The sequence below is a fragment of the Loxodonta africana genome, chromosome 13 (genome assembly GCF_030014295.1).
Source record: "Loxodonta africana isolate mLoxAfr1 chromosome 13, mLoxAfr1.hap2, whole genome shotgun sequence".
NCBI classification, from domain to species: Eukaryota; Metazoa; Chordata; class Mammalia; order Proboscidea; family Elephantidae; genus Loxodonta; species Loxodonta africana.
The window spans coordinates 85,117,410-85,144,915 of NC_087354.1; the positions used below are offsets into that span (position 1 = coordinate 85,117,410).

The following is a 27,506-nucleotide window of genomic DNA, read 5'->3' on the forward strand; positions in this document are numbered from 1 at the left end:
GTGTATCACTTTATACAGCACTCAACAAATGAAAGGTGCTAATGTAACTATTTTTATATTAAACCACAAATTGTTAGGATGCAAATAACTATAAGAAGTATGAAGTGAGAACTAAACACGCATCCATCTGGGAAAAACTGCCTCAATCCAAAGACATGTCTAATTTTAGAAAAGCTATTTTGTATTTTGCTTTTATAACTGGGTTGAAAATGGGAGCCTTATTTATTTATTTATTTTTTAATCTTCTATATTGATAACAACATCTGGAGGTTAGGGTTGTGAGATCCTAGGAATTTTAATGAGCCCCAAAATTGGAGGCTATTTGTACTTGCCCTAAATGAACCTAAGTCAACCAGAAAATTTGGGGTGAAAAAACTCCAGGCATGTGCTTGATGGTTTCCATGCTTAACGATGCCACATTGGCAATACTGTTTCTGCAGGCAAATTTGAAAGAGAGGAGGGAACTCTTGGGTGAGAGTGGACAGCCGGGAAGGACGCACGGGGTAAGGCTGGGACAAGGAAAGAAGGGGCAGCTTCGTGGTACCTCACTGTCTTCTCTTATTATCCCGTCATTCCAGAGACTGTGTTTGACTGTACATTTTGAGTGACTATAAGCCAGTTTCACCTAGTTGATTCTGACTCATGGCAACCTCATGTATGTCAGAGTAGAAGTGGGCTCCATGGTGTTTTCTTTTTAGCTCAGTCTTTTTTTTTTTATTGCAGTGAAAATATACACCAATTCAACAATGTCCACACACAGGGTCTTCAATGGCTGATTTTCGGGAACTAGATCACCAAGCCGTTCTTCTGAGACACCTCTTTCTGGACTCAGCCTGATAAACCTTTGGGTAGCAGTTGAGCGTGTTAACTGTCTGCACTATCCACGGACTCCTGGAAGATTATAAAGTGCTTAGCAAATAAAACTTCAAAAATAATTATTACCAAGCCATTTGTTGTTATATCAAGTGTGTGGGAGGCACGTGCTAATGGTTCATTCAAATATTATACATGCAGTATATTGTGTGCAAACGATGCGCAGTGGGAAACTGGGAGAAAATTGAGACAGCCTTGGAAAAAGGGATGCGAGCTTTATAACAGAAGGCAAATAGAATGGACCCCAGGCAGACCCCACCTTACAGAAAAATGATAACACAGATGGTCACTGGCCACAGTGGTTCCAATCTAACCTTCTGACCTGACCTAATTCTCGTTTCCTCTCATGTGCCCTGTGTCCCCCCTAAGTTCTGAATTCACTTGGCCTGCACTGAAAACCTAACTCCACCATTCATTAGCTGTGCTGCCTCAGGCAACTTCAAGTGTTGCTACCTCAGTTTCTTCATCTGTAAAATAGAGATAATCACAGTATCTCCCTTACATAATAAACAGTCAATGGTAGCTTGTGTGTGTGTGTGTTTTAGGTGAAAGTTCACAGTGCAAATAAGTTTCTCATTCAAAAATTTATACACAAATTGTTTTGTGACATCAGATGCAATCCCCATAATGCATCAGCACTCTCACTCTTTCCACCCTGGATCCACCCTGGATTCCCTGGGTCCATTTGTCCAGGTTTCCTGCCTCTTCTTGCCTTTTCATCTTTGCTTTTGGGCAGGTGTTGCCCGTTTGGTCTTCTATACTTGATTGAACCAAGAAGCATGTTCCTCACGTGTGTTATTGTTTGTCTTACAGGCCTGTCTAATCTTTGGCTAAAACATAAACTTTGGGAGTGTCTTCAGTTCTGAGTTAGCGAGGTGTTTGGGGGCTGTAGTTTTGGGTGTCCCTCCACTCTGTCAGACCAGTTAGTTTGGTCCTTTTTTGTGAATTTCAACTTTGTTCTACATTTTTCTCCCTTTTTGTCCAGAACCTTCTATTGTGATCCCTGTCAGAGCCATGGGTGGTGGACTAATATTTCCCTTATATCTTTGGTTTTCTTCCTTCTCCTTTGCTCCAACGTGATGATGACAAGAGATGTATTTTAGATGGCTGCTCACAAGCTTTTAAGACCCCAGACACTACTCACCAAAGTAGAATGTAGAACATTTTCTTTATGAACTATGTTGCATCAGTTGGCCTTGATGTTCCCTGAGACCATGGTCGCCAGCCCTCAGCCCCAGTAACTTGGTCTCTCAAGGTGTTTGGATGTGTCTAGGAAGCTTCTATGGCTTGCCCTTGGTCAAATTGTGATGACTTCCCCTATATTGTGTATTGTCTTTCCCTTTATCAAAGTTAACACTTATCTACTATCTAGTTAGTGGTTTTGCCTCCCCACCCCTTCCCTCCCTCCTAACCATCAAAGTTTTTTTTTTCCTGTGTGTAAACATTTTTTGAGTTTTTATAATAGTGGTCTCATACGACATTTGTCCTTTTGTGATTGACTTATTTCAGTCAGCATATGCCATCCAGATTTATCCATCTTGTGAGATGTTTTTTGGATTCATCATTGTTCCTTATCATTGCGTAGTATTCAATTGTAGGTATGTACCATAATTTGTTTATCCATTCACCTGTTGGTGGGCACTTAGGTTGTTTCCATCCTTTTGCTAGAGTGAATAATGCTGCAATGAACATGGTGTGCTTATGTCTATTTGTGTGACAGCTCTTATTTCTCTAGGATATATTCCTAGGGGTGAGATTACTGAATCCTATGGTATTTCTGGGAACCCTGGTGGTGTAGTGGTTAACTGCTACGGCTGCTAACCAAAGGGTCAGCAGTTTGAATCTGCCAGGCACTCCTTAGAAACTCTATGGGGCAGTTCTGCTCTGTCCTATAGGGTTGCTATGAGTAGGAATCGACTTGATGGCACTGGGTTCAGTTTTTTGGTTTTGATGGTATTTCTATTTTCCAGTTTTTTAAGGAGGCATCGTATCATTTTCCATAGTGGTTATACCATTTTGTATTCCTACCAGCAGTGGAAAAGAGTTTCAATCTCCCGGCAACTTCTCCAACATTAGTTATTTTCTGTTTTTTTGATTAGTGCCAGTAATGTCAAGGTTTTGACTTGCATTTTTCTAATGGCTAATGATCTCGAGCATTTCCTCATGGGTCTATTAGCCACCTGAATGTCTTCTTTGGTGAAGTGTTTGTTCATATCCTTTGCCTATTTTATAAATGGATTATTTGTTTTTTTATTGTTGAGGTGACAGTTTTCTCTAGAGATTAGACCCTTGTCAGATATGTTCTAACCAAAAATTTCATTCCCAGTCTGTAGTTTTTCTTTTAAATCTTTTCCTGAAGCCTTTTGATGAGCATAACTATTTAATTTTCAGTAGCTCCCAGTTATCTAGTTTATCTTCTGGTATTTCTGCATTGTTAGTTATGGTTTGTATGAAGTTTATGCCATGTACTAGGGCTTCTAGTGTTCTTCCTAATTTTTCTTCCATAATCTTTATAATTTTAGGTTTCAAATTTAGGTCTTTGATCCACTTCAAGTTAGTTTTTGTGTATGGTGTGAAGTGTGGGTCCTATTTCATTTTTTTATAGATGGACATCCAGTTTTGCCAGCACCATTTGTTAAAAAGACTGTCTCTCTGGGGAAGCCAGCAAAACTTGCACAAGGCAAGGTCATGGAGGTCCAGAGACACATCCAAACTCCCTGAGGGGCCGAATTGCTGGGCTGAGGGCTGTGGGGACCATGGCCTTGGGGAACATCTAGCTCAATTGGCAAAACAGTTTATAAAGAAAATGTTCTACATTCTATTTTGGTGAGTAGCATCTGGGGTCTTAAAAGCCTGTGAGCAGCTGTCTAAGATATTCCACTGGTCTCGCCCCTTTGGAAGCAAGGTAGAATGAAGAAAGCTAAAGATACAAGGAAAAGATTAGTCCAAAGGACTAAAGGACCTCAACTACCATGGCCTCTACCAGGCTGAGTCCAGTACAACTAGATGGTGTCTAGCTACCACCACTGACTGCTCTGAGAGGGCTTGCAATAGAGGGTCCCGGACAGAGCAGGAGAAAAATGTAGAACAAAATTCTAACTCACAAAAAAAGACCAGATTTATTGGCCTGACAGAGGCTGGAGAAACCTTGAGAGTATGATCCCTGGACACCCTTTTAGCTCAGTAATGAAGTCACTCCCGAGGTTCACCCTTTAGCCAAAGATTAGACAGGCTCATAAAACAAAAGGAGACTAAAGGACCACACCAGCCTAGAGGCAAAGACTAGAAGGTAGGAGGGGACCGGAAAGCTAGTAATAGGGAACACAAGGTCGAGAAGGGAGAGTGTCGACATGTCATGATGTTGTTAACCAATGTCATAAAACAATGTATGTACTGTTTAACGAGAAGCTAGTTTGTTCTGTAAACCTTCATCTAAAGTACAATAAAAATAAATACATAAATAAAAAGAGATTGATTCAAGATACAACCTAGTCTTGTAGATTGCATCCTGGCTCATTAATGTAACTGCCTCTAATCCTGCTTTATGGGCATCACAGAGGTAGGATTCACAACACATAGCAAAATCACACACACACACACACATAAACGACTGTGCTTTCCCCACTTAATGGGCTTTGGTCCTTTGTCAAAGATTAGCTGACCATGGGTGGATGGATTTACATCTGGGTTCTTGATTCTGTTCCATTGGTCTATGTGTCTGTCATTGTACAACTACTAGGCTGTTTTGACTACCCTGGATTTATAACAGGTTCTGAGATCAGGTAGTGTGAAGCCTCCTACTTAGTTCTTTTTCCTCAATAATGTTTTGCTTATTCAGGGCCTCTTTCCTTTCAAAAAAAGTTGGTAGTGTTTTCATCTCCATAAAGAATGTTGTTGTATTTGGATCAGGATTGCATTATATGTGTAGATCGCTTTGGGTAGGATTGACATTTTCACAATGTTGAGTCTTCCTATCCATGAACATGGTACGTTTTTCCATTTATGTAGGTCTCTTTTGGTTTCTTACAATAGTGTTTTGCAGTTTTCTTTGTATAGGTCTATTACATCCCAGTTAGGTTTATTCCTAAGATTTTTTTTTTTTTAATCTTTTTAGAGCTATTATAAATGGTATTGTTTTCCTGATTTGCTTTTTGAAGTTCTCATCGTTATTGTATAGGAATCCAGCTGATCTTTGTATGTTAATCTGGTATGTTGCTACTCTGCTGAATCTATTAATTTCAGCAGTTTTCTTGTGGTATCTTTGTGGTTCTGTGCATATAGGATCATATTATCGGTGAATAGGAATAGTTTTACTTCTTCCTTCCCAATTAGAATGCCCTTTATTTCGTTTTCTTGCCTCATTGCTCTAGTTAGGACTCCCAGCACAATGTGAAATAGAAGTGGTGATGAAAGACAACCTTGTCTTGATCTTGTTTTCATGGGAAATACTTCCAGTCTCTTTCTGTAGTGAATGATATTGGCTGTTGGTTTTGTATCAAAAAACAAAAACCCACTGTTAACAAGTCAATTCTGACTCCTAGTGACCCTATAAGACAGAGTAGAACTGCCCTATAGGGTTTCCAAGAAGCACCTGGTGGATTTGAACTGCCAACCTTTTGGTTAGCAGCTGTAGCTCTTAACCGCTATGCCACCATGGTTTCCTGGTTTGTATAGATGCCCTTTATTGTGTTGAAGAATTTTCCTTCTGTTTCTATTTTACTGAGATTTTTTACCATGAATGGGTGTTGCACTTTATCAAATGCCTCTTCTGTGTTGTTTGAGATGATCATGTGATTCTTTTCTTTTGTTCTATTTATGTGGTGGATTACATTGATTCATTTTCTAATGTTGAACCATCCTTGCATGCCTGATATGAATTCCACTTGGTCATGGTGTATTTTTGTTTTTTTTGATATGAGGCCAAATTCTATTGGCTAGAATTTTGTTAAGAATTTTTGCAACTATATTCATGAGAGATATTGAGCTGTAATTTTCTTTCTTTCTTTTTTTATTGTGGTGTCTTTACCTGGCTTTGGTATCAGGGTTATGCTGGCTTCATAGAATAAATCTGGGAGTATTCCTTCCTTTTCTATGCTCTGAAATAGTTTGAGCAGTATTGGTGTGAGGTATTCTCTGAATATTTGATAGAATTCTCCAATGAAGCCATCCGTTCAGGGCTTTTTTTGTTGGAAATTTTTTTTTTATTACCTCTTCAATCTCTTCTCTTGCTATGGGTGTGTTCAGGTTTTCTCAGTTTGTGTTAATTTTGATTGGTAGTGTGTTTCCAGAAATTTGTCCATTTCCTTTGGTTTTCAAATTGGTTGGAGTATAATTTTTCATAGTATTCTGTTATGATTCTTTTCATTTCAGTTGTGTCTGTTGTAACATCCCCCATCTTCTTATTTGTCTTATTTGCTTCCTCTCCTGTTTTTTTTTTCTTTTTTTTTTTTTTTGTCAGTTTGGTCAATGGTTTGTTGATTTTGTGGTGCTGACATTTTCTTTGTCCCTTTTACTGTCCAGTGTGGAATTACTTTTTCTGTGGATTTTCTTTTCTTTCATTTTTATAGACTTTATGTTTAGTCATTCTTTATGTTCTTCTTCTTTTTTATTCTGATGAGTAGATTTGCTAACTTTCTTTGTACTTACCTTGAAATTTACTCTTATCTTCCAAAGTGTGAATCAGTCTTTTATTATTTGAAAGTTCCTTGACATCTTCTCCATTTGAAAGTTCTGTACTTACATCATTTACTCCCCTTTTATTGTTTTGACTTTGTCATCATTTACAGATTGACATCTCTGTTTCCATATTAGTCTTTTAGCTTTGTTTTATTATTGAGAATTCTTTGCCTAGGTTTGTATGTGGCTATATATGTTTTTTCAATGCTGTCTTGTGTTCCAGACTCTGGCTATAGTCCGATGTTGATTCTCTAACCAAAAGACTCCCTTTAACAGTTCTCTAAAATTTGGTTTAGTTTTTACAATTCCATTCATCCGGAAATCTCCTAATTTTATCATTGTATTTGAGAGAAAAAATTTCAGGATATATTATTCTTGGTTGGCAGTTTTTTTCTTTCAAGATTTTATGTATGTCATTCCATTACCTTCTTGCCTGTATAGTTTCTGTGGAGTAATCAGAGTTTAATCTTATTTTTTTCCCTTTGTAAATGACTTTTTGTTTTTCCCGAGTTGCTCCCTGGGTTCTTTCTTTGTCTTTGGTTTCGGCAAGTATGATTACAATATGCCTTGGTGACTTTCTTTTGAAGTCTATCCTTTAAGAGGTTCATTGAGTTTCTTGAATGGTCAGCTTTTCGTCTTTTGTGATATTTGGGACATTTTCTGCCAGCAAATCTTCAACAATCTTCTCTGTGTTTTCAGTTTACTCCCCCTTTTTTGGAACTCTGATCACATGCGAATTTTTGCTCTTGACTGTATCCCACATAATTCTTAGACTCTCTTCATTTTTCTTTATTGTTCTCTGATTTTTCCTTAAGCAAAGTGATGTCCATGGATTTGTCTTCAACCTCGCTGATTCTGTCTTCCCATTGTTTCAAATTTGCTCCTAAAACCCTCCATCGATTTGTCCGTTTTCAAAATTTTGCTATTTATCTTTTGGATTTCTAGTTGCTATTTTTGTATGATTTCTAACAGTTTATCTATTTTGACATTTTGTTCTTGTGTTATTTTCCTGAATTCTTCTATTGATTTCTCTGTGTTTTCCTTGATTTTTGCTGATTTTTCATTGGTTTTTGTCCATGTTTTCCATGATTTTGTCTATTTTTTCCTTGGTTTTGTCTGTGTTTTCCTTGATCTTTTCCCTAATTCCCTGGAGAGCCCTAAATATTAGTCTTTTGAATTCCATATGAGAGAATTCCACTGTCTTTTCTTCTACCAGAAGGTCATATTTCTTTATTTTGGTCACTTGCTGGAGTCATCTTGTCCTGTGCTTTTATGTGTTTTGATATTGTCTGCTGTCTCTCAGACTTTGAAGTATTACTTTTTGTATTTATTGATTGTGTGTTCATTTGTTTCTTCTTGCTTCTTTGTTTTGTTTTGATATGTCAGGGCAGGCAGGCCAGACATATTTTGCTACTTGCTTGTCATGGGCCCAATAGCTCTCATCAACTTGTCCTGGTGGGCAGGGCAACAGCAAGCAGGGTGAGTCTGCTTTGCTGTACACTGGTTTGGTCAGGTGGGTGAGGGTGGACTGGATGGCTGCTGTCTGCCTTCTGGTGTTGATCCAGTGGTGTGAAAGCATTCACAGCCCCACACCAGAGAGGTGGAGGTATTGGAGATGGGGTGGTATGGGATCATTTCCCTCTGTTCAGCAGCTGTTTAAGTGGCAACAGAGGAGGGGCAGGGCAAGCTGGGTAGGGCAGTGGGCCTGAGTCAAGGATGCTCTAGCTGTGGTGGCACCCTGAGGGCCAGCAGAAAGGGGGAGTGGTGTACAGGGCTAAGTATAGGGAACAAAAAAGAAAAGAAAGGGAGAGGAAAGAAAGGGGTAGCTGGTGGACCAGTGCAAGGGGGGTTGAGGAGTCATATGGAGCTAAATAGCAGGAGAAAGAAAAGGAAGAAAGGAGAAAAATGGCACAAAGGTTCCTGGCTAGTGGGAACAGGGTGAACCTGGGGTGATGGCTCTAGCCAAGTGGCACAGTGTTGCCTGATAGGAAGGAGTGGGGTTGCTGTATGGTGTTAGGTGGGAGGGAGAAAAAAAAGGAAGAAAAGGAAAAAATGGTAAGACAGGAGTCAACGGGTGGGTATGGGGCAGATCCAGGTTGACAGCAGGCTGGTAGTGCCCTAGCTGAGTGGCACAGTGTGGCCTGTCAGGAAGAGCTGAGGGCGGCATACGGGGCATAAGGGTGAGGGGTGGGAAAGTGTGTTTTCCTGGTTACCAGGTGCCCTGTCTCCTGTTGGGAGCTCTATGGAGTTGCCTTCCTATACTCCTTATCCGGGGTCCTTGACTGTCCTCCAAGATGGTTAAGCCGTGCCATGTCAGTTGGCACAGGACCTCCACCCCATATCTCTCCTCATTCTCTGTTTTCATTCAGTTTCTTCTTCCATTCAGGGTGTGATCTGTTCTTTATCCCTTCTTTTGATGCTTAGGATTCTAGGATTGACACTTATATCTGTTTTACTTAGTTTTTTGGCTCTTTGCTGCAGAGGGACAGCATGGATGCTTCTGTCTATAAAGCCATGTTGGCTCCATCTCTCCAACGGTAGCTCTTTTTATGTTTTCTTTCTCTAAGTAAATTCATACTGAGGAAAATGCCTAATATAATAAACAACCTTGGACCAATTTATTTGACAGCCATCAAGAAACTCAATATCCCATCAGAAATCTATTCAAATGTCCTTAAAATAGTCACAAAGAAGCCCTCTGTATTTCATGACACTGGAATTTGTTACAGTAAAATATGAGGTAGAAATTTCAAAGCCTTGAAAATTTTGGTTTTTAGTATCTTATTTTGCATAAAATATAAAAATATTGCTGGGTTGCTGTAGTTCTCCTTACTGCCTTATAGACTTTTAAAATTGTTGTACTGCATAATGTACTGGTCATAATACACATTATGATAACTGATTTAATATTATTTTGGGGATCACACCTATGAAGAGTCAGTCCTCAAGTCCATTATAGCATTCTTTTTGTGGGGAAACCAAAAGACTTAAATCAGAGTGCAGTCAGAATGCAAGAGCAGAAAAGGGGCATCAGGAAGCCAGGTGACCCTGTCGAAGTTTGGGTTAAAAAAAGGCCAGGGAAGAGGAGGCATGACCAGCTAAGATGCAGTGAGAAAAGCTACTTAGTGTAGCACTGGGTTGAAACCAAAGGACTCACTCATATAAACAATGTTTATAGTTTAGCAGAGACAAAATTTAAAAAAAAAAAAATGTGCTGCTCTTACATCTGAGATGATAACAACAGCTGTGATCATTCCTGGCTTATATACGCGTGTATTATTATGGCATTCTAGCCTGCATAAAAGTGAGTAGGAACTGGCTCACCACAGAATATCCAGAAATGAAACCCGATACCGTGATTTTTACTGACCTCTCCAATGCAGGGGAAGATTTTTCAGGTGACATTTAGCCTGGAAGATATTGTCTTCCTTTCAAAAGCCAGATGATCTACAAAACCCTCCCGGTGCCCCATATTGGGGATAGCAATCCCAGGTAAGAAGCAGCTGCTCCAGGCATTTTACTAAGAGTCTATCGGAGGTGCCTGGGCTTCCTTAGCTGCCAACCTCAGACAAACCTTAGAGCAGTAAACTAGGAACAGCAGGTGTTGGGTCTGTAAAAATCCAGTACACACTTAAAATCTAAGTTTGTGCTTAAAATCTAAGTTCTGAGCAATTCCAGTAAGACACACTCTAAAGTTAGACTGAAACAAAGAAGTGGCCATCTTGATTTGGACCATCACAGGATAAGGAAGAGTGAGGATTGAGGAAGAGGTCCAGTAAAAGACAAGGAACCAGAAGAACAGAAAGTAGATTGAGGAGATCTTTCCCTAAATTACAGTAATTGGCCCTATGATCACACCAGCTGATCTACAAGCAGTCACGAGGATGATGCAGAACTAGGAAGCATTTTGTTTCACTGAGCATGGGCTCATCATGAGTCAGGGGCAACTAGATGGCAGCTAACAGCAACAACGAGGAATTTATAAGAGCTCTAGTGAGAATGGGCACAAAAGTTAATGCCAGATATGTACAGTAGCCCCCCTCCAGCCACAGTTTCATCTTCTGTGGTTTCAGTTACTCATGGTCAATCAAGTATCGAGAATGTTAAATAAACATGTAGCATGATGAAATCTGAGGCCATCCTGCTCCATCATTCACATAACTTCTATTACAGTATGTTGTTATAATTGCTCTATTTTATTATTGTTGTTATTATTATTGTTAACCTCTTACTGTGCCTAATTTATAAATTGAACGTTATCATAGGTATATGTATGTACAGGACAGCTTGTAGCATCTATAGGGTTCGGTACTATCTGCGGTTTCAGGCATTCGCAGGGTGTCTCAGAGCGTATCTCCCACAGATGAAGGGGCACTACTGCATATCATTTGTAATCAGGCACATGTTTGTATGCCTGGGGTGTGTGTATTTGCACACACTTGCATGCATGTGTGAGCATGTGCATGTTCAAGTGTTAAGTCATGTGTCAAGTCCAGTTGATCAGAAGTGGGTGCCTGAAGCACTGGGTCAATAAGAATCAAAGTCTGAGTCTAGATTCAAAAAAGAACACTGTGATCTGCCTTGGGTATAGAAAGGGTGGTGTGCCTTGGATGTGGAAGGGGAGATAAGCAGTCCTGGGGCTGAAATCCAAGCCTTCAAAACAAACAAACAAGCCAAAAAAAAAAAAAACGGTTGCTGTCCAGTGGGAATCATTGAGACCCTATGTGTGCAGAGTAGAACAGCACTCCATAGGTTTTCAAGGCTGTGACCTTTTGGAAGCATGAGGTGGTACCTCTGGGTGAGTTTGAACCTCCAACCTTTCAGTTAGTAGTTTAGCGCTTAATAGATTGCATCACCCAGGGACTCCAACACAATCCAGTGTAGGCCTTAACCTACGTAAATTGTATGTGTTTCATTGCAGATACGCCTAGTCATTCTCAGTGAATCTTTCTGTTGTCATCATAAAGCTCCAGGTTAAAGTAACCCTTTCAGCATTGTGGGCGAAAGCTAACAGAGGCAGGTAGATCTTTGGAAACAATTACTCTCAAAATGCCAGGACCAAGGGGCCAAGAAAGGGCATAGCTAATGAGCAGTATCCCTTGCAGTGTGTGCCAAAAAAGACCAAGCTCTGAGTGTGCCGCAGCGTGGGAAGAAAACCATCGGACAGCTCCCACTTAGCCCCTCAGAGACAGAGAGGACCTGTTCCCAAGCAGAGCCGAGCAGAGCAGTGACGTAAAGCAGTCTGTGAATTGCTCACAAAAGAAGCTGCATAAACACCTGCTTGGAAAGCTAACTCGCTGCCATCATGTCTGTTAGATTCCTACCTGTTTTCAAAGACCCAGGAACGCTTGATTTCACTTCGTTGGACCAGAAAAATATGTCGTTAAGTTAAAGATGAAGAAAGAAGAGAAGCTATACACACTCAAGATGGTCAGACAGATTGAGGGCTGTCCACAGAGGCCGGGAGTCACCAATGAGAAGCAACAAAGCAGGAAAAGTTCTTGACTCTATTAAAACCAGCTGCCTTACTCTCAAGCTGCACTCTTCGTGCTCGTGGCCAGTTTAATATTTAGTCAAAGTTCTGATCTTCATCTTTAATGCCCTAAGAGTCATAGGACACAGTTTAAGAACGACATAGTTCTTTCTGTTTAATTGACACTGAATAACATCAAATGCAACAGCCACAACACTAATAATCACAGTTTGGATGTCAACCATGTGCCAGGCATCGTGCTTAGTGCGTTCTTTGTGTTTCCATTTCTAATCTTCAAGAGGTGACAATAATGATGCTAAACACATATAGCCCTTGTTATGTGTCAGACCTGTTCCCAACACTTTACAAGTGTTAACTGGTTAGTGTTCACAACAGCTCAGTAAGGTAGATACTAATATTTCATAATAAAGAAACCAAGTTTGAGGTTAAGGCACTTGCCCAAGGCCACACACAGCTAGCAGCTGCAGAAGCAGGATAGAGATGCGAATAACCCTGTGAAGCAGGCACTCTGAGCACTGCCTTGTGGAAGAGAGGAAAACAGAAGCATAGTGAGGTAAACCCACCGTCACAGAGCTCGACCTGAACCAGAGTCAGGATTTGAAGCTGCATCAGCCTGACTTCAAAGATTGAGTTCCCAACTACTCTTCTTTACTGCCACAGGTTATTGTTACCGATGTTATTGTTAGCTGTTGCTCAGTCAACTCAACTTAGAATGACCCCTTGTACAAGGGAAGGAAACGCTGCCTGGTCTTGTGCCATCTCCAAAATCAGTTGCTGTGATCAATAGGGTTTTCATAGACTGATTTTCAGAAGTAGATTGCCAGGCCCTTCCTTCTAGTCCATCTTCGTCTGGAAGCTCTGCGGAAATCTGTTGAGCATCACAGCAACACGCAAGCCTCCACCAACAGATGGCTGCGCATGAGGTACGCTGGCCGGGAATGGAACCAAGTCTCCTGCACGGAAGGCAAGAATTCTAACACTGAGCCACCATGGCCCTGCCTGCCTCAGATTGGGCCAGCAAATACCTTTCTTTTTGTTAACCTTTTTTTTTTTTTTTACCTTATAAGGCTTGAGGAAATCAGATTACTGTGTAATAGATACGTTCTCGATTTCCCAATAACGCAAAAGCCTGCGTAGAAAATAATACCTGAATTTTCAGATTTTACTTCTAAAATCACTTGTGCTCTCTTCTGCTCCAGGGGAGACTGTATGGGCTCATGCCTGCAGCCACATCACCAAAACGAAATAAAATAAGGTTTCTGAGAAGCCACTAGCTACTTATCCTGGATTACCCACTGCAAGACATTATCACCACAGTAGATTTTGAGGAACTGTGACTCGTTCGTTTTTAGCTCTGTGAATTGTGTCCAGCACCGGCTTCTTCTTTCACACCATCCACGCACAAGGCAGTGCTCAGATGAGGGAAAGCTGTGTGAACGTCTCAGCATAAGTTTGAATCTGAATGTGTTCCAAAGTCGAAGATGAACGCTTTTGGGTTATCCGCGGCTTCCTTTCTGCATATCTCTTCCCTTGCACATTAGAGGGGCTCATAAGGAATTGTGGTAGCAGGCACATTTATTTGCACGTTTATCATTCTGTAAAAATAAATTTTTATTACTTCTCAATGGCAGATCAAGCATATGATGTTTCCAATGGAAGAAAATTCACGAAGAATTAAATTAGAAAACAACGTACTATGAAAAGCATAAATGTAAGAGCAATACCTTGATGTGAAAGCCAGACTCGATATTTGATTTGTTGATAAAATCATACTCAGGTATTCCCCAACCAATTTCACCAACATAGTTGTGTTTATATTTTGCTGCTAAGCCTCTGTTTGGGTCGGGCCTCCATAAATATCTGAGATCTCCAGTTTTTTCTGATACCGGACGCTTTTCTCCTATGTAAGAAGAGTGCTGATGAATTTTAGGTAGGTGATCCTTTATATAATCTGGGCCTTAGAAAGAGAAAAAAAAGGTAATTATTCTAAGATGTTTTTGTTATTTTAATGGTGGAATAATAACAGCTATTTAATGATTATATGGTACTTAATGAGCTTTAGGTGTCCCTTGGCTGTGCAAACATGTACCACAGTAGGCTGCTAAGTTTGAATCTACCCACAAATGTCTCAGAAGAAAGGCCTGGTGATCTGCTTCCAAAAAATCAGCTATTAAAAACCCTAGGGAGCACATTTCTGCTCTGAAATACACGGGCTGGCCTCGAGTCAGGGTCGAGGTCACGGCAGCTGGTTTGATGGGTTTGATTGTTTTGTTTTGTTTTTTTACTGTGTTCTAGGTGCTGTTGTAAGCATTTAAGATGTGTTAATTCAATTAACCCTTATAATAACCAAGTGAGCTAGGTAGTATTTTCCCCAGTTTATAGATCAGGAAAATGAGGCACAAAAGATTGGTTACTTGCCCAGAGTCACAGCTAACAGGTTCTTCATAGCCAGGCAGGCTGCCTCAGAGGTTGGCCTCTCCCTTGCAACATTAAACTGCTTTGTTTGTAATCATCTTAAGGCAGATGTGTTGTGGACACTGAAATCCACCCTCGTGCCACATTGGCAGGGTGTAGGGCTTCAGCCATTGGACTGTTTTATCTAGATAAATAAAGTCTAGAATGAGAAACTCCCAAAATGTGCTAGAAGCCATTGGAAAATGGAGAAGACTGTCAGGTGAGAAGGCAGCTTAAGATAGAAGATGGCCAAACTTCGGGTATTTCCTAGAAGTGAGTGAAACAAGCAAAATAAAACTGATGATGTGAAAATGAAGGGGAGCAAAGACTTTCTGGAAGAATGGTTCTGATTAAAAATAAACAATAAAACTCCTGGTTCAGGAAGAGTTTCAAAGGCGGCAAAACCCGAACGTGCAGGACTATATGGTAGATTGGGGACACAAAGGAAGAATGTGATTCCTGTTACCAAACTATGGCCAAAGATCTTGGAGGTAGAGCTGTGCTCTTTTCATGGTGTCACCTGGGCCCCTTCTGGCCCTGTGACCACCTTCATCCTGCTCTTGGAGCAGGGACCCCAGTATTTGCTGAGAGCACAGATGGGCTAGGGCTTTGACCTGCTTGCCCCTGCCGCACTGACCAGCTACTCTGATGGAGCGGTCTACATGGTAACAGGTCCTTGCCTCAGAAAAGGACTCTAAGCTTTCCAAGGAGGTTGAAAACAGGAGACCTTGCTCTTTAAACACAGTTTTGGCAGGTGTTCTCACAACTTCCTAATCACCATCGCTCAGGTTTGCTTCAGGTTTTCACCTGGGTGTGACTACTTTGGTTAAGTAGCAAATGTTCAAGCATGAAAAACTGTTTTCTCTCTCAGTATGACAGGTGATGAGGTCTCATCTACACATCTCCTGTCGTAAGGAGAATTTTTCAGTCTTCTCTAAATAGTGTGTACTTTGGAAGACCTGTCTTAGTCTTGCTGGAATTTCAGTGTGTATTTAGACCAGTGATGCCCCAAATGTGTTTCATCAAATGCTGCTTGCCTGAGGGCACCATGAATTTAGGGGATGGGAGGCATGTGCTACACGGTCAAATACATTTGGGACACTGCTCGTATATTTTTAGATATTCACAGTATATGTAAGCGAATTAAAAGGTCTAGGAGGTTCAGTGGTAAATAAACCTATTTACAATTATGTAACCCAGTGTTTCCCTAACTTCTTCTTTTTTCTCCTTAGCTTCTTTAAACATGAATCTTTTTTTTCTGTCCTGGATCACATATTCACATCCTCCAGACATTGATTGATAGATTTTGAGGAAATATTGACCCCCTTTAAAGTTTTGTCATCGCCATGTATTGCTATAAATGTGAGAGCAGATGTATATCCACAGCTAGCTCCTTAGTCACTCTGTAGACTGCAATAAATTTTTTTAAAGAGCCATTACTGGACATCTGGGTCACATACAGTTTTAGAGAGTATAATGGGTTGAATAATGTCTCCCCCAAAGATATGATGATGTCTTAACTCCCTGGTACATGTAAATGTGAACTTGTTTGAAAATAGGGCCTTTGAAGATGTGATCAGTTAAAGGTAAAGTCATACTAGAATATGCTAGGTCCTAATCTAATCTGAGTGGAGTCCTTAGAAAAGAGCAGAGACACAGAGAGACAGACAGAAGAAGGATGGCCATATGAAGATGGATCTACACACCAAGGAACCCTTGGGGCTATTGGAAATTTGGGGAGACAAAAATGATCTTCCCTTAATGTCTTGAGGGAACACGGCCTGGCTGACATGTTGCTGTGGACATCTAGTCTCCAAAACTGTGAGATGAGAAATTTCTGTTGTTTAAAGTTACCCACTCTGTACAAAAATCAGTTGGATTTGTCTACACTAACAAAGAGAACTCTGACAGGAAAATCAGGAAAATAATACCATTTACCATAGCCCCCCAAAAGATAAAATACTTAGGAATAAATCTAACTAGGAATGTTACAGACTTATACAAAGAAAACCACAAAATGCTACTGCAAGAAACAAAAAGAGAGGTAAATAAATGGAAAAACAAACCATGCTCAGAGATAAGAACCCTAACATTGTGAAAATGTCAGTACTACCCAAGGTAATCAACAAATACAATGCAAATTCCAACAATGTTCTTTAATGAGATGGAAAAACTAGTCACTAAATTTATATGGAAAAAAAGAAGCCCCAGATAAGTAAAGCATTATTAAAGAAGAAGAACAAAGTTGGAGGCCTCATACTCGCCAATCTCAGAACCTACTATAAAGCCACAGTAGTCAGATTAGCCTGGTACTGGTATAGTGACAGACACATAGACCAGTGGAACAGAATTGAGAACTCAGAAGTACATCCATCCACCTATGGGCAGCTGATCTTCCACAAACGGTAAAAGTCCATTAAATGGAGAAGAGAAATCCTCTTTAACAAATGGTGCTGGCAAAACTGGATATCCATCTCACCGTACACAAAAACTAACTCAAAATGGATCAAAGACCTAAATGTCAAACCTAAAACTATAAAGATTATGTGAGAAAAAACAAAAAGAATGCTCAGGGCCCTAATATACAGCATAAATAGAATACCAAACATAACAAAAAATGCACAAAAGCAGAAGATAAACTAGACAACTGGGATCTCCTAAAAATTAAACATTTATGCTCATCAAAAGACTTCTTCAAAAGAGTAAAAGGAGAACCCACAGACTGGGGAAAAAAAATTGGCTACAACATATCCAGCAAGGTTCTAATCTCTAAAATTTGTAGAAAACTTTAACACCTCAATAACAAAAAGACAAACAATCCAATTAAAAACTGGGCAAAAGACATGAACAGATACTTCACCGAAGAAGGTATTCAGGTGGCTAACAAACACATGAAAAGATGCTTGCAATCATTAGCCATTCCAAAGCAAACCAAACCCATTGCTGTTGAGTCTATTCTAACTCATAGCGATCTTATAGGACAAAGTAGAACTGCCTCATGGGGCTTCCAAAGAGCATCTGGTGGATTTGAACTGCTGACCTTTTGGTTAGCAGCCAAGCTCTTAACTACTGCATGACCAGGGCTCCCATTAGCCATTAGAGAAAGGCAAATCAAAACTACAATGAGATGCCTTCTCACGTCAGCAATAACAGCACTGACAAAAAAAAAAAAATCAAAATGTAGTAAACGCTGGTGAGGCTGTGGGGAGATCCGAACTATCTTACACTGCTGTTGGGAATGCAAAATGGTACAACCACTATGAAAAACAATATGATGCTTCCTTAAAAAACTAGAAACGGAAGCACCATATGATCCAGCAATCCTACTCCTAGGCATACATCCTACAGAAATAAGAGCTAAAACACAACAGACATATGCACACTCATGTTCATTGCCATGCTATTCACAATAGCAAAAAGATGGAAATAACCTAAATGCCCATCAATGGATGAACAGATAAACTGTGGTATATACACACAACAGAATAATACTACACAGTGATAAAGAATAATGATGAATCAGTGAAACATCGCACGACATGGATGAATCTGGAGGACATTAAGCTGAATGAAATAAGTCACAAAAGGACAAATATTGCATGAGACCAGTTATAAAAAGTGAAGAATAGGTTTACACAAGGAAAGAAACACTTTTTGATGGTTACCAGGTATGAAAGGGGGAGGTAGAAAAAACCACCAACTAGGTAGGAGACACATGTTAACTTTGGAGAAGGGAAAGGAAATATACGATATGGGGGAAGTCAGCAGAACATGACCAAGGCAAAGAAAGACACTGATAGGTATGAAAGAATTAAAAAAAAAAAAAAAAAAAGCTGCTATGCTAAAAACTACAACATGTACAACCCTGTAAGAACAGTAATAACAAACAATAATTTACAAGTGAATACATAGGCAGATATGTATGCTGAATAGGTATGGGGGGACATGTGGGAATATACCCGCATGCATATGTAGACTAAGTTGTGGATGTTTCTACATACAGTGGAGCGCAGTCAGGGAAACTTCTTAGACATAATTAAACACTTCATGTGACTGAGTTACTGGGCTTCAGGGCTGGGGACAATAGTCTCAGGGGACATCCAGGTCAATTGGCATAACATAGCTCATAAAGTCAATGTTCTACATCCTACTTTGGTGAGTAACATCTGGGGTCTTAGAAGCTTGCAGACGGCTATCTAAGATACAACTATTGGTCTCTTCCCATCTGGAGCAAAAAAAGAAAGTGAAGAAAACCAAACTCTCAAGGAAGCAATTAGTCCAAAGGACTAATAGCCCACAGAAGCCACAGCCTCAACTAGCCCGAGACCAGAAGAACTAGATGGTGCCAGCTACCACTACCTACTGCTCTGACCAGGATCACAGTAGAGGTTTCCAGACAGAGCGGGAGAAAAAAAAGTAGCACACAATCCAAATTCATAAAAAGACCAGACTTACTGGTCTGATAGAGACTGGAGGGACCCCCAGGACTATGGCCCTTATCTACCCTTCTAACTTGGATCTGAAGCCACTCCCAGAGATCACCTTTCAGCCAAATTATAAAGGCATTCAACTGTGTGGATCATAACAAATTATGGATAACATTGCGAAGAATGGGAATTCCAGAACGCTTGATTGTGCTCATGAGGAAACTGTACATGGACCAAGAGGCAGTCATTTGAATAGAACGAGGGGATGCTGCGTGGTTTAAAGTCAGGAAAGGTCTGTGTCAGGGTTGTGTCCTTTCACCATACTTATACTTATTCAATCTGTATGCTAAGCAAATAATCACAGAAGCTGGGCTATGTGAAGAAAAAATGCGGCATGAAGATTAGAGGAAGACTCATTAACAACCTGTGTTATGCAGGTGACACAACCTTGCTTGCCAAAAGTGAAGTAGACTTGAAGCACTTACTGATGAAGATCAAAGACCACAGCCTTCATTGTAGATTACACCTCAACATAAAGAAAACAAAAATCCTCACAATTGGACCGATAAGCAGCATCATGATAAATAAAGAAAAGACTAAAGTTGTTAAGGATTTCGTTTTACTTGGATCCAAGATCAATGCCCATGGAAGCAGCAGTCAAGAAATCAAAGGAGGCATTGCATTGGGCAAATCTGCAAAAGATCTCTTTAAAGTATTAAAAAGCAAAGATGTCACTTTAAGGACTAAGATGTTCCTGACCCAAGCCATGGTGTTTTCAATCACCTCATATGCATATGAAAGGTGGACAATGAATAAAGAAGCCCCAAGAAGAATTGACACTTTTGAATTATGGTATTGGCGAAGATTATTGACTATACCACGGATTTCCAGAAGAACGAACAAATCTGTCTTGAAAGAATACTCCTTAGAAACAAGGATGGCAAGGCTTCCTCTCACATACTTTGGACATGTTATCAGGAGGGACCAGTCCATGGAGAAGGACATCATGCTTACTAGGGGATCAACAAAAAAGAGGAAGGCCCTCAGTGAGATGGATTAACACAGTGGCTGCAACAATGGGCTGAAGCATAACAATTATCTTGGGTATGGCACAGGATCAGGCAGTGTTTTGCTCTGTTGTACATAGGGGTCCCTATGAATTAGAACCGACTCAATGGCACCTAAAAACAATAGCAATAAAACAAACAATAACACCCATGAGGAACGTGCTCCTTAGAACAATTGATTATACAAAACCAAAAGGGCAACATCTGCTCAAAAGCAAAGATAAGAAGGCAGGAAGGGGCAATAAAACCAGACCAATGGAAACGAGGAATTCAGGGTGGAAAAGGAGAGAATGCTGACACATTGCAGGATTGCCTCCCATGTCAGGAAACACTTTGTGTATAAATTATAGAGTGGGAAACTAATTTGTTTCATAAGCTTTCACCTAAAGCACAATAACATAATAATAAATAAAGCCACCACACCTTGTGACAGTTTGTCACAGCGGTCCTAGGAAATTAAAAGAGAGTAGTGGGAAATGCACGGGTTTTGCAACCTGACAGTGTAGGGGTTTAATCAGAGTTATTTGTGACTTTAGGTAAGTCACAAAATTTTTCTAAGCCCTGTCTCCTCACATGCATTTTATAAATGATAGATTTTACAATGCCTAGGCACCTCTGGGTGGGTTCAAACTACCAACCTTTCAGCTAGTAGTCTAGCGCTTAACTGTGTGCAACTCAGGGCTTAACCACTCAGCTCTTAACCACCACCGCTGGTGGTGCAGTGGTTAAGAGCTCGGCTGCTAACCAAAAAGTTGGCAGTTCGAATCCACCAGCCACTGCTTGAAAACCCTATGGGGCAGTTCTACTCAGTCCTATAGGGTCACTATAGGTCAGAATCGCCTCAATGGCAATGTATATATATATTTTTGGGGGGGTGGGTAGTGCACAGTAGATTCTTGTGACAATACTACCCTGGCCATGTAGCCTGGCTGGGCTGACCATCACACTGACTCAGGCATCCTGCCTACTCAGGAGAGGCAGTTGGATGCTATAGACCTGTGGCGGGGCCCATGTTCACAGCAGATCACCTCCAGCCAGCCCAGGGTTTACCTAACCAAAATACCCCAAACCTGTTGCCTTAGAGTGAATTCCAACTCATGGTAACCCCATGTATTACAGGGTAGAGCAGCTCCACTGAGGTTTATTGGCTGTAATCTTTATGGAAGCAGATCATCAGGGCTTTATTCCACATTGCCGCTGGGTGGGTTAGAACCGACAACCTTTAGGTTAACTAATAGTCAAGCAGAAACCATTTTCAATACCCAGGGACCTTTTTACCTAACCAAGACGGCCATTTATCACTACCCAACCAGCAACACACAGAAACTTGGCTTCCCTATTAAGACAGTTCAGGAGACTTTTGGTTTTAAATGACCCATTTTCCTCCCCACAAACCTCCAGAGCCTAGACTCTGTAATGGATCAGAATCTATGCTTGGAAGTAAAACTTCCAATTCATGGCCAATCTTTGGTCTCTTAGGCTTCATTTTTGCTTTAGAAATTATGATTGTTTGAGTAATTTTGCTGCATCCCTCAAGGTGTTTCTAGTTTTTCTTCCTCCTGTGGTAGGTTTTCTTGGATTTTTTGTCTTCTTCCCACAAACTCCAGCCTTCATTTGCCAGCAGTGAAGTTGGCAGCACCGAGGTTAATAAAGCCCTCACTGGCTCATCGTCCCTGGACTCAGTGCTTTCACATCTGTGAGCCAGTTCCAGCAGGACAGCCAGCAGCTATAATACTTCCTTAGAGCAGCAGTCGCCCACGGTGGTCAGTGGGTCCGCCCACGGTGGTCAGTGGGTCCTAACCTTCCTCTGCTGAGCTAGCCGTGCTGTGATGGGAAAGGAGGTATACCAGGCTTCCTGGTTCTGCAATTCTCCGTCTTCCTGCCCCGGAAAACTACCATTTTAAGGACAATAGGCAGATCCCACTTCCCTTCTCTCTTCTCCACAGGCCCAATGTTACTTGCTGACTTGTGTCTGAAATTATAAAGTTACAGTAAAGGATGTGGTTTTGAAGAAAAACCACTGTAGGTTCAAATCCTGGCTTCGTGTTGTGCTAGCTTTGTGATCAGAGGAGGGTCATCCAACCTCTGCGGCTCAGGCTCCTCATGTGTAAGACGAGAACAGAGATGTCAGTGTGGCAGCCTTGTAGGAAGCACAGGAGAGAATGCATTTTATCTAACCAAGTGCTTAGCTGAGGACGTGGACATAATACGTGGCTAACATTATTAATAAGTCCTTGGGTGTCTCAAAGAGTTTGCACTACTAACCGAAATGTTGGTGTTTCAAATCCACATAGTGGCACCTCAGAAGAAAGGACTGGCAATCTACTTCCATAAAGATTGCTGTTGTTGCTAGATGCCATGGAGTTGTTTTTGACTACAGCAACTCCATATGACAGAGTAAAACTGCCCCATAGGGTTTTCTTGGCTGTAATCTTTAAGAAGCAGATTGCCAGGTGTGTCTCCCACAGAGCCACTGGGTGGGCTCAACCTTTAGGTTAGTAGCTGAGCACTTAGCCTTTGTCCCACCAGGGCTCTTTCTATAAAGATTACAACCAAGAAAACCCTATGGAGCATAGTTGTATGCTGAAACACATGTGGCTGGTATGAGTTGGAATCTACAGGTTTTTGTTTATTTGTTTAAGATTATTAAAAAAAAAAATGCTGTGGAGTTGATTCTGACTCATAGAGACCCTATTGGACAGAGTAAAACTACTGGTAGATTTGAACTGCCAACCTTTTGCTTAGCAGCCCAATGTTTAACCATTGCACCACAAAGGCTCCTTAGTATTATTAGCTGTGTAAGACAAAGCCTTAAATTAAAACAAAAAATAAAACAAACAAAAAGACACAGTTAATATTGTGTCTTTTTGTTGTTTTTTTTATTTTAATTTAAGGCTCCTTCTTATTTATTATAGTTTTTTAAAAATTCGTAGGACCTTTCGTTAATGAACTATTTATTCCTTATTGTGAATAAACTTCAAATCATTTCCTGAGAGCTCTTCTAGATCAAGGGTTGTCAACCTTTTTCTATAAGGGGGCATACAGTCTCTGTCACAGCTACTCAGCTCTGCCATTGTAGGGTAAAACAGCCATAGACAATATGTAAGAAAATGAACATGGCTGTGTTCCAATAAAGCTTTATTTGCAGACAGTGCAATTTTAATTAAATATAATTTTCATGTGTCCCTTTTTTGTTGTTGCTTTTTTCTAACCATTTAAAAGTGTAAAAGTCATTAAAAACAGGTGGTAGAATGAATTTCATCCAAGGGATATAGTTTGTCAACCTCTGTTTTAGATGGTGGGAAAATGGTGGACGCTGAGGAAGCAGATGCCACAGAGTCAGGAAAGAGCACAGGCAGCTGAGTCTGGGAGGTTTTCCAACAAACATTATCCATTGCCAGCACTTGAAAACTACCTAGCTAAGGTATGTGTCAACAGAGAAGGAAAAATGACATCTCTGAGGCAAATGTCGCTTTCTGACCTTTTCTCTGCATTTTTGTCTTAGTTCATTCGTTCATCTATTCTTTCATTGGCTCATTTATTCATTTATTCAACAAATATTTATTGAACAGTTTACTATATGTCAGGCACTGTTATGAATGCTGGGGTGTAGCAGTGAACAAAGCAAAGTCCCTGCCTTCATGGAGCTTACATTTTAGTGGAGAGTCAGACAAGAAAATATACAATCTTCCTTATCTTTCATCTGGATTATCACAACACCCTCCTAACCAGTCTCAATTTAGTTTCTCTTCTTATTAACTATTCTCCACACATTTGCCAAGAGTGATCTAAAACTCAGAAAAATCAAATACCTCCGCTCCTAAAAAAAACTTGAAGTGGTGTTCTCCAGTGCCTCTACATTCATGTCACTCAGCATTGCAGATTAGTGTCTTCATAATCTGACCCTAATCTATCTATTGATTCTTACCTTCCTTCCCCTTTCTCATTATTAAAACTAATCTTCAAGGTTTATTTTAAAAACTGACTTTTCTGGAAAACATCCCTAAGCCTCCACATGAGAATTAGACAATCAGCACACTGCCTTCGTAGCAGTTTCTTTTAATTTCATTTTCTCTTTATTTTGTATTTATTGAATCTTCTCTGTTTCTAAGCTCTTAGTGGAGAAGGGCTATGTCTTAATTATTTCTCTTAACTCTTGTGCCAGAATAGTGCTTTGAACACAGTAGAGCCTCAAAAAATGTGAGTTGCCTGGATCAATCAATGGTTGATTGAGCAAAAGAATTAAAGAATTCCATCACAAGACTAAGGGTAAAGGCATACGGAAAGAGAGGCAAGCAGTTCTTTAAACATCTAATAGCAATCTAATTTTCCAGAACTACCTTAAGCCCTTCCAGTCTGGACTTTATGATAAGACATTTAAATGCAATGTCAGAGGGGGAACTGCTTTTCACAATATTTATTTTTAGTAGTGAGAGGTAGAAGGAAGGATGAGAGCCCACAGTAATGTTATTTCATTCTATAATATCACCTCATGAGGCCAATCCTCCATTTCGCTGACCAAAATTAAACACACCAAGGAAAGAAATCAAAAGGAATCAAGTGGAACATGAAAATGAGTATTTTAATATCTATATTTTATAGTCTGTTGACCACGTGGGCGTAATTTGGCCATCGCAGTTGTGTAGTGCAGGACGGCTGGGCTTGTCAGGGGAATCAAGCTAAGTCAAGAATAATGAAAGCTCAAAGAGGCTGTCAAAGATGTGATGAAACCCATGTGAAACTGTGCACTACGGATTAGTAAGTAAGCACAAGTAAGCCCATGCATACCTTGCTTATTGGGTAATCTGCCACTCTGACCGGGGACACAATAAAAGGTCCTGGACAGAATGGAAGAAAAGTGTAGAACAAAACTTAAATTCCTGAAAAAGGCGAGACTTACTGGACTGATAGAGACTAGAGGAACTTCCAAGACTATCATCCTAAGATACCGTTTTAACCTGAAAGTGAAGCTGCTCTTGGAGGTCACTTTTCAGCCAAATAATATATTGGCTTATAAAATAAACAATAACACCTGTGAGACATGTACTCCCTTAAACAATCAACTGTATGAGTCCAAACGGTCAACATTTACCCAAAAGCAAAGATGAGAAGGTAAGGAAGCTAGACAAATGGAAACAGAACAAATAGAATGGAAATATTGAGAATGCCGACACATTGTGAAAATTGTAACCAATGTTATGGAACAATTCGTATAAACATTGTTAAATGGGAACCTAATTTGCTGTGTAAAATTTCACCAAAAACACAATAAAAAAAAAAAAATATATATATATATATAAAGCAAACTCCTGATTAGCAGCAGTTACTAATCAAACTCCAATAAACTCATGGGATTATTATATCAATAAGATAACTGATAGAGGCATTGGTGGTTCAGTGGTAGCATTCTTGCCTTCCATGCTAGAGACCCTGGTTCGAGCCCCAGCCAATGACCCTCATGCACAGCCACCATCCATCTGTTAGTAGAGGCTCATATGTTGCTATGATGCTGAGCAGATTTCAGCACAGATTCCAGACTAAGAGGGACTAGGAAGGAAGGCCTGGTTGTCTACTTCTGAAAATTAGCTAATGAACACCTTGTGGGTTACAGCGGTCCAATCCACAACCTAACATGGGGATGGTGCAGCACTGGGCAGAATTTCATTCCATTGTTCCTGGGGTCGTCATCAGTCAGGGGCAATTCAGTGACAACTAACAACAACAACAAAGTAACTGATAAAATTATGCCTGGATTTATAAATTGGCATTCAGAGTTATAAAGAACTAGAGGATCCACTTGACCCTTCTGCACAGTTCAGTTGCTGGTTCAGCTAATATTGGTAGCACCCTACTATATTCCACCACTGGACCGGAATCTGAGGAAAGATTAATATGGCATGGCCTCTGTTTTCCCGGTTTCCCGTACAGTCTAAAGAAGGTCATGTTCATCTCCTTTAAGGAATATTTTCTAATCTTCAAGACATACGTTATTATTCCATGAAACTTTATAGTACAGCTTGAGCTATGTTTCATATGCGTGCTTAGCTTTCCTAGCTATTTCATGAGTGTGGGTCTTGTCTCTCGGCTTGTCAAGGGACCTTCTTGTTAGTTCTCTTTGGGGATTGGCACTATCCCCCATACAATTCTGAATACAGTTCTGAGCAGTGCGATTCACTAAGCCAATACTCACTGATGTTTGTTGAAAGAACAACTGCTTCATAATTAAAGTTGCTGATAAAATCCAAACATAAAAAATTCTGTGGTTTTCCTGGTGAGTAGAGGAAAAAGGGAAGTAGAGAAAGTTGTGGAAAACCATCTGGGCTTTTACTCTGAAAATAAAATTGACAGACTTATCTTGACAAAATTTTGCAGCCAGGTGATTCTCCACAAACCCTTGCCTGAAGTGGAAATCCTAATAAAAAAAAATAATTAGCTTTCGTTCATTTATTTTTTGGCTCAGAATTTTCCTAGCATAAATGTGCATGGTATAGTCAATTTTATTATAAGCTACTCTTAGAATTCATGGAGACAGGCTCTAGACATGCCCATGAAAAAAGATATTGGCAAGAGCTATGTTAAACTAATAAAAACCCATCAGAGTACTGCAAATAATGGATTACAAATTACAAAAAGGATTACATAATAAGAAAAATTTATGATATCACGTAAGATTTTCCGAGATAGGAGGGATCTAGGGCTGCTTAACTGGGCAGAACAAGGATGTCCTCAGAAGCCCAGGTCCTTTCCACCTATCCACTCGGCATCCTCAGCTTGCTAGGTTCCTTCAGACTAGCTCCCTTGGATGCTCCAACAAGGCTGTCACAGCTGCTGGTAAAATATGCAGATACAATAATGTCCAAGAGGGGGTGTGTATCTTTCTTTAATCATCGAGGAAGCCTTTCCCAAAAAACCTCAGAGTAATTCTTCTCTAATTTTATTGGCCAGGGTTGAGTCATACATTTTTTCCTAAAGCTAGGCACTGGCAAAGGGATTGGGGTTTCAGTGATTGTCTTAGATGAATCAGGATTTAATTCTGAGTCATGTGAGACCAGGGTACACACCCAAGTGAAGTGTGACCCCACCTGAAGGAAGAAGGTTATACTGGATTCTGTCTTATCTGATATAATGTGTAAAAGAAAACAGCCCTCACAGGAAAAAAAAAAAACTCTCTGTCTCTCACACACATACATAATGCAACAGACTTTTTACTGCATTGCGATCTACTCATAACCACATGAAATTATTTAAAGTCACTACTCTCCTTTGGCTTCTTGATCATTCACTAAGTTACAGTTAGTTTGGTGTTTTTGGTATCATACTTGAGAATATGACTTTACCCTAAAATGATACAAGGGAATGGAGGTGAGCCAAGGACTCAGCCAGCAGTCATCATCCCAAAATGCAAGTGAAAGAGCAGTTATTGGTGTTCCTTAAAAAGTCAAACTGTTAAAAATGTCTATTCTACCAAAAGCCATCTATACATACAATGCACTTCCGATCCAAACGCCAATGACC

The 27,506-nt window shown here is 40.2% G+C and overlaps 1 protein-coding gene across 1 annotated transcript in view; it reads right to left on the minus strand.

The window, feature by feature from the left end:
• Positions 1-27,506, minus strand: part of SPMIP2 (sperm microtubule inner protein 2) — a 166,936-nt gene that overhangs the window by 72,088 nt on the left and 67,342 nt on the right. The window contains exon 2 of the mRNA XM_064296158.1: positions 13,768-14,000. Coding sequence (XP_064152228.1) covers positions 13,768-14,000 — 233 coding nt within the window. The remainder of the gene's footprint in view (positions 1-13,767; positions 14,001-27,506) is intronic.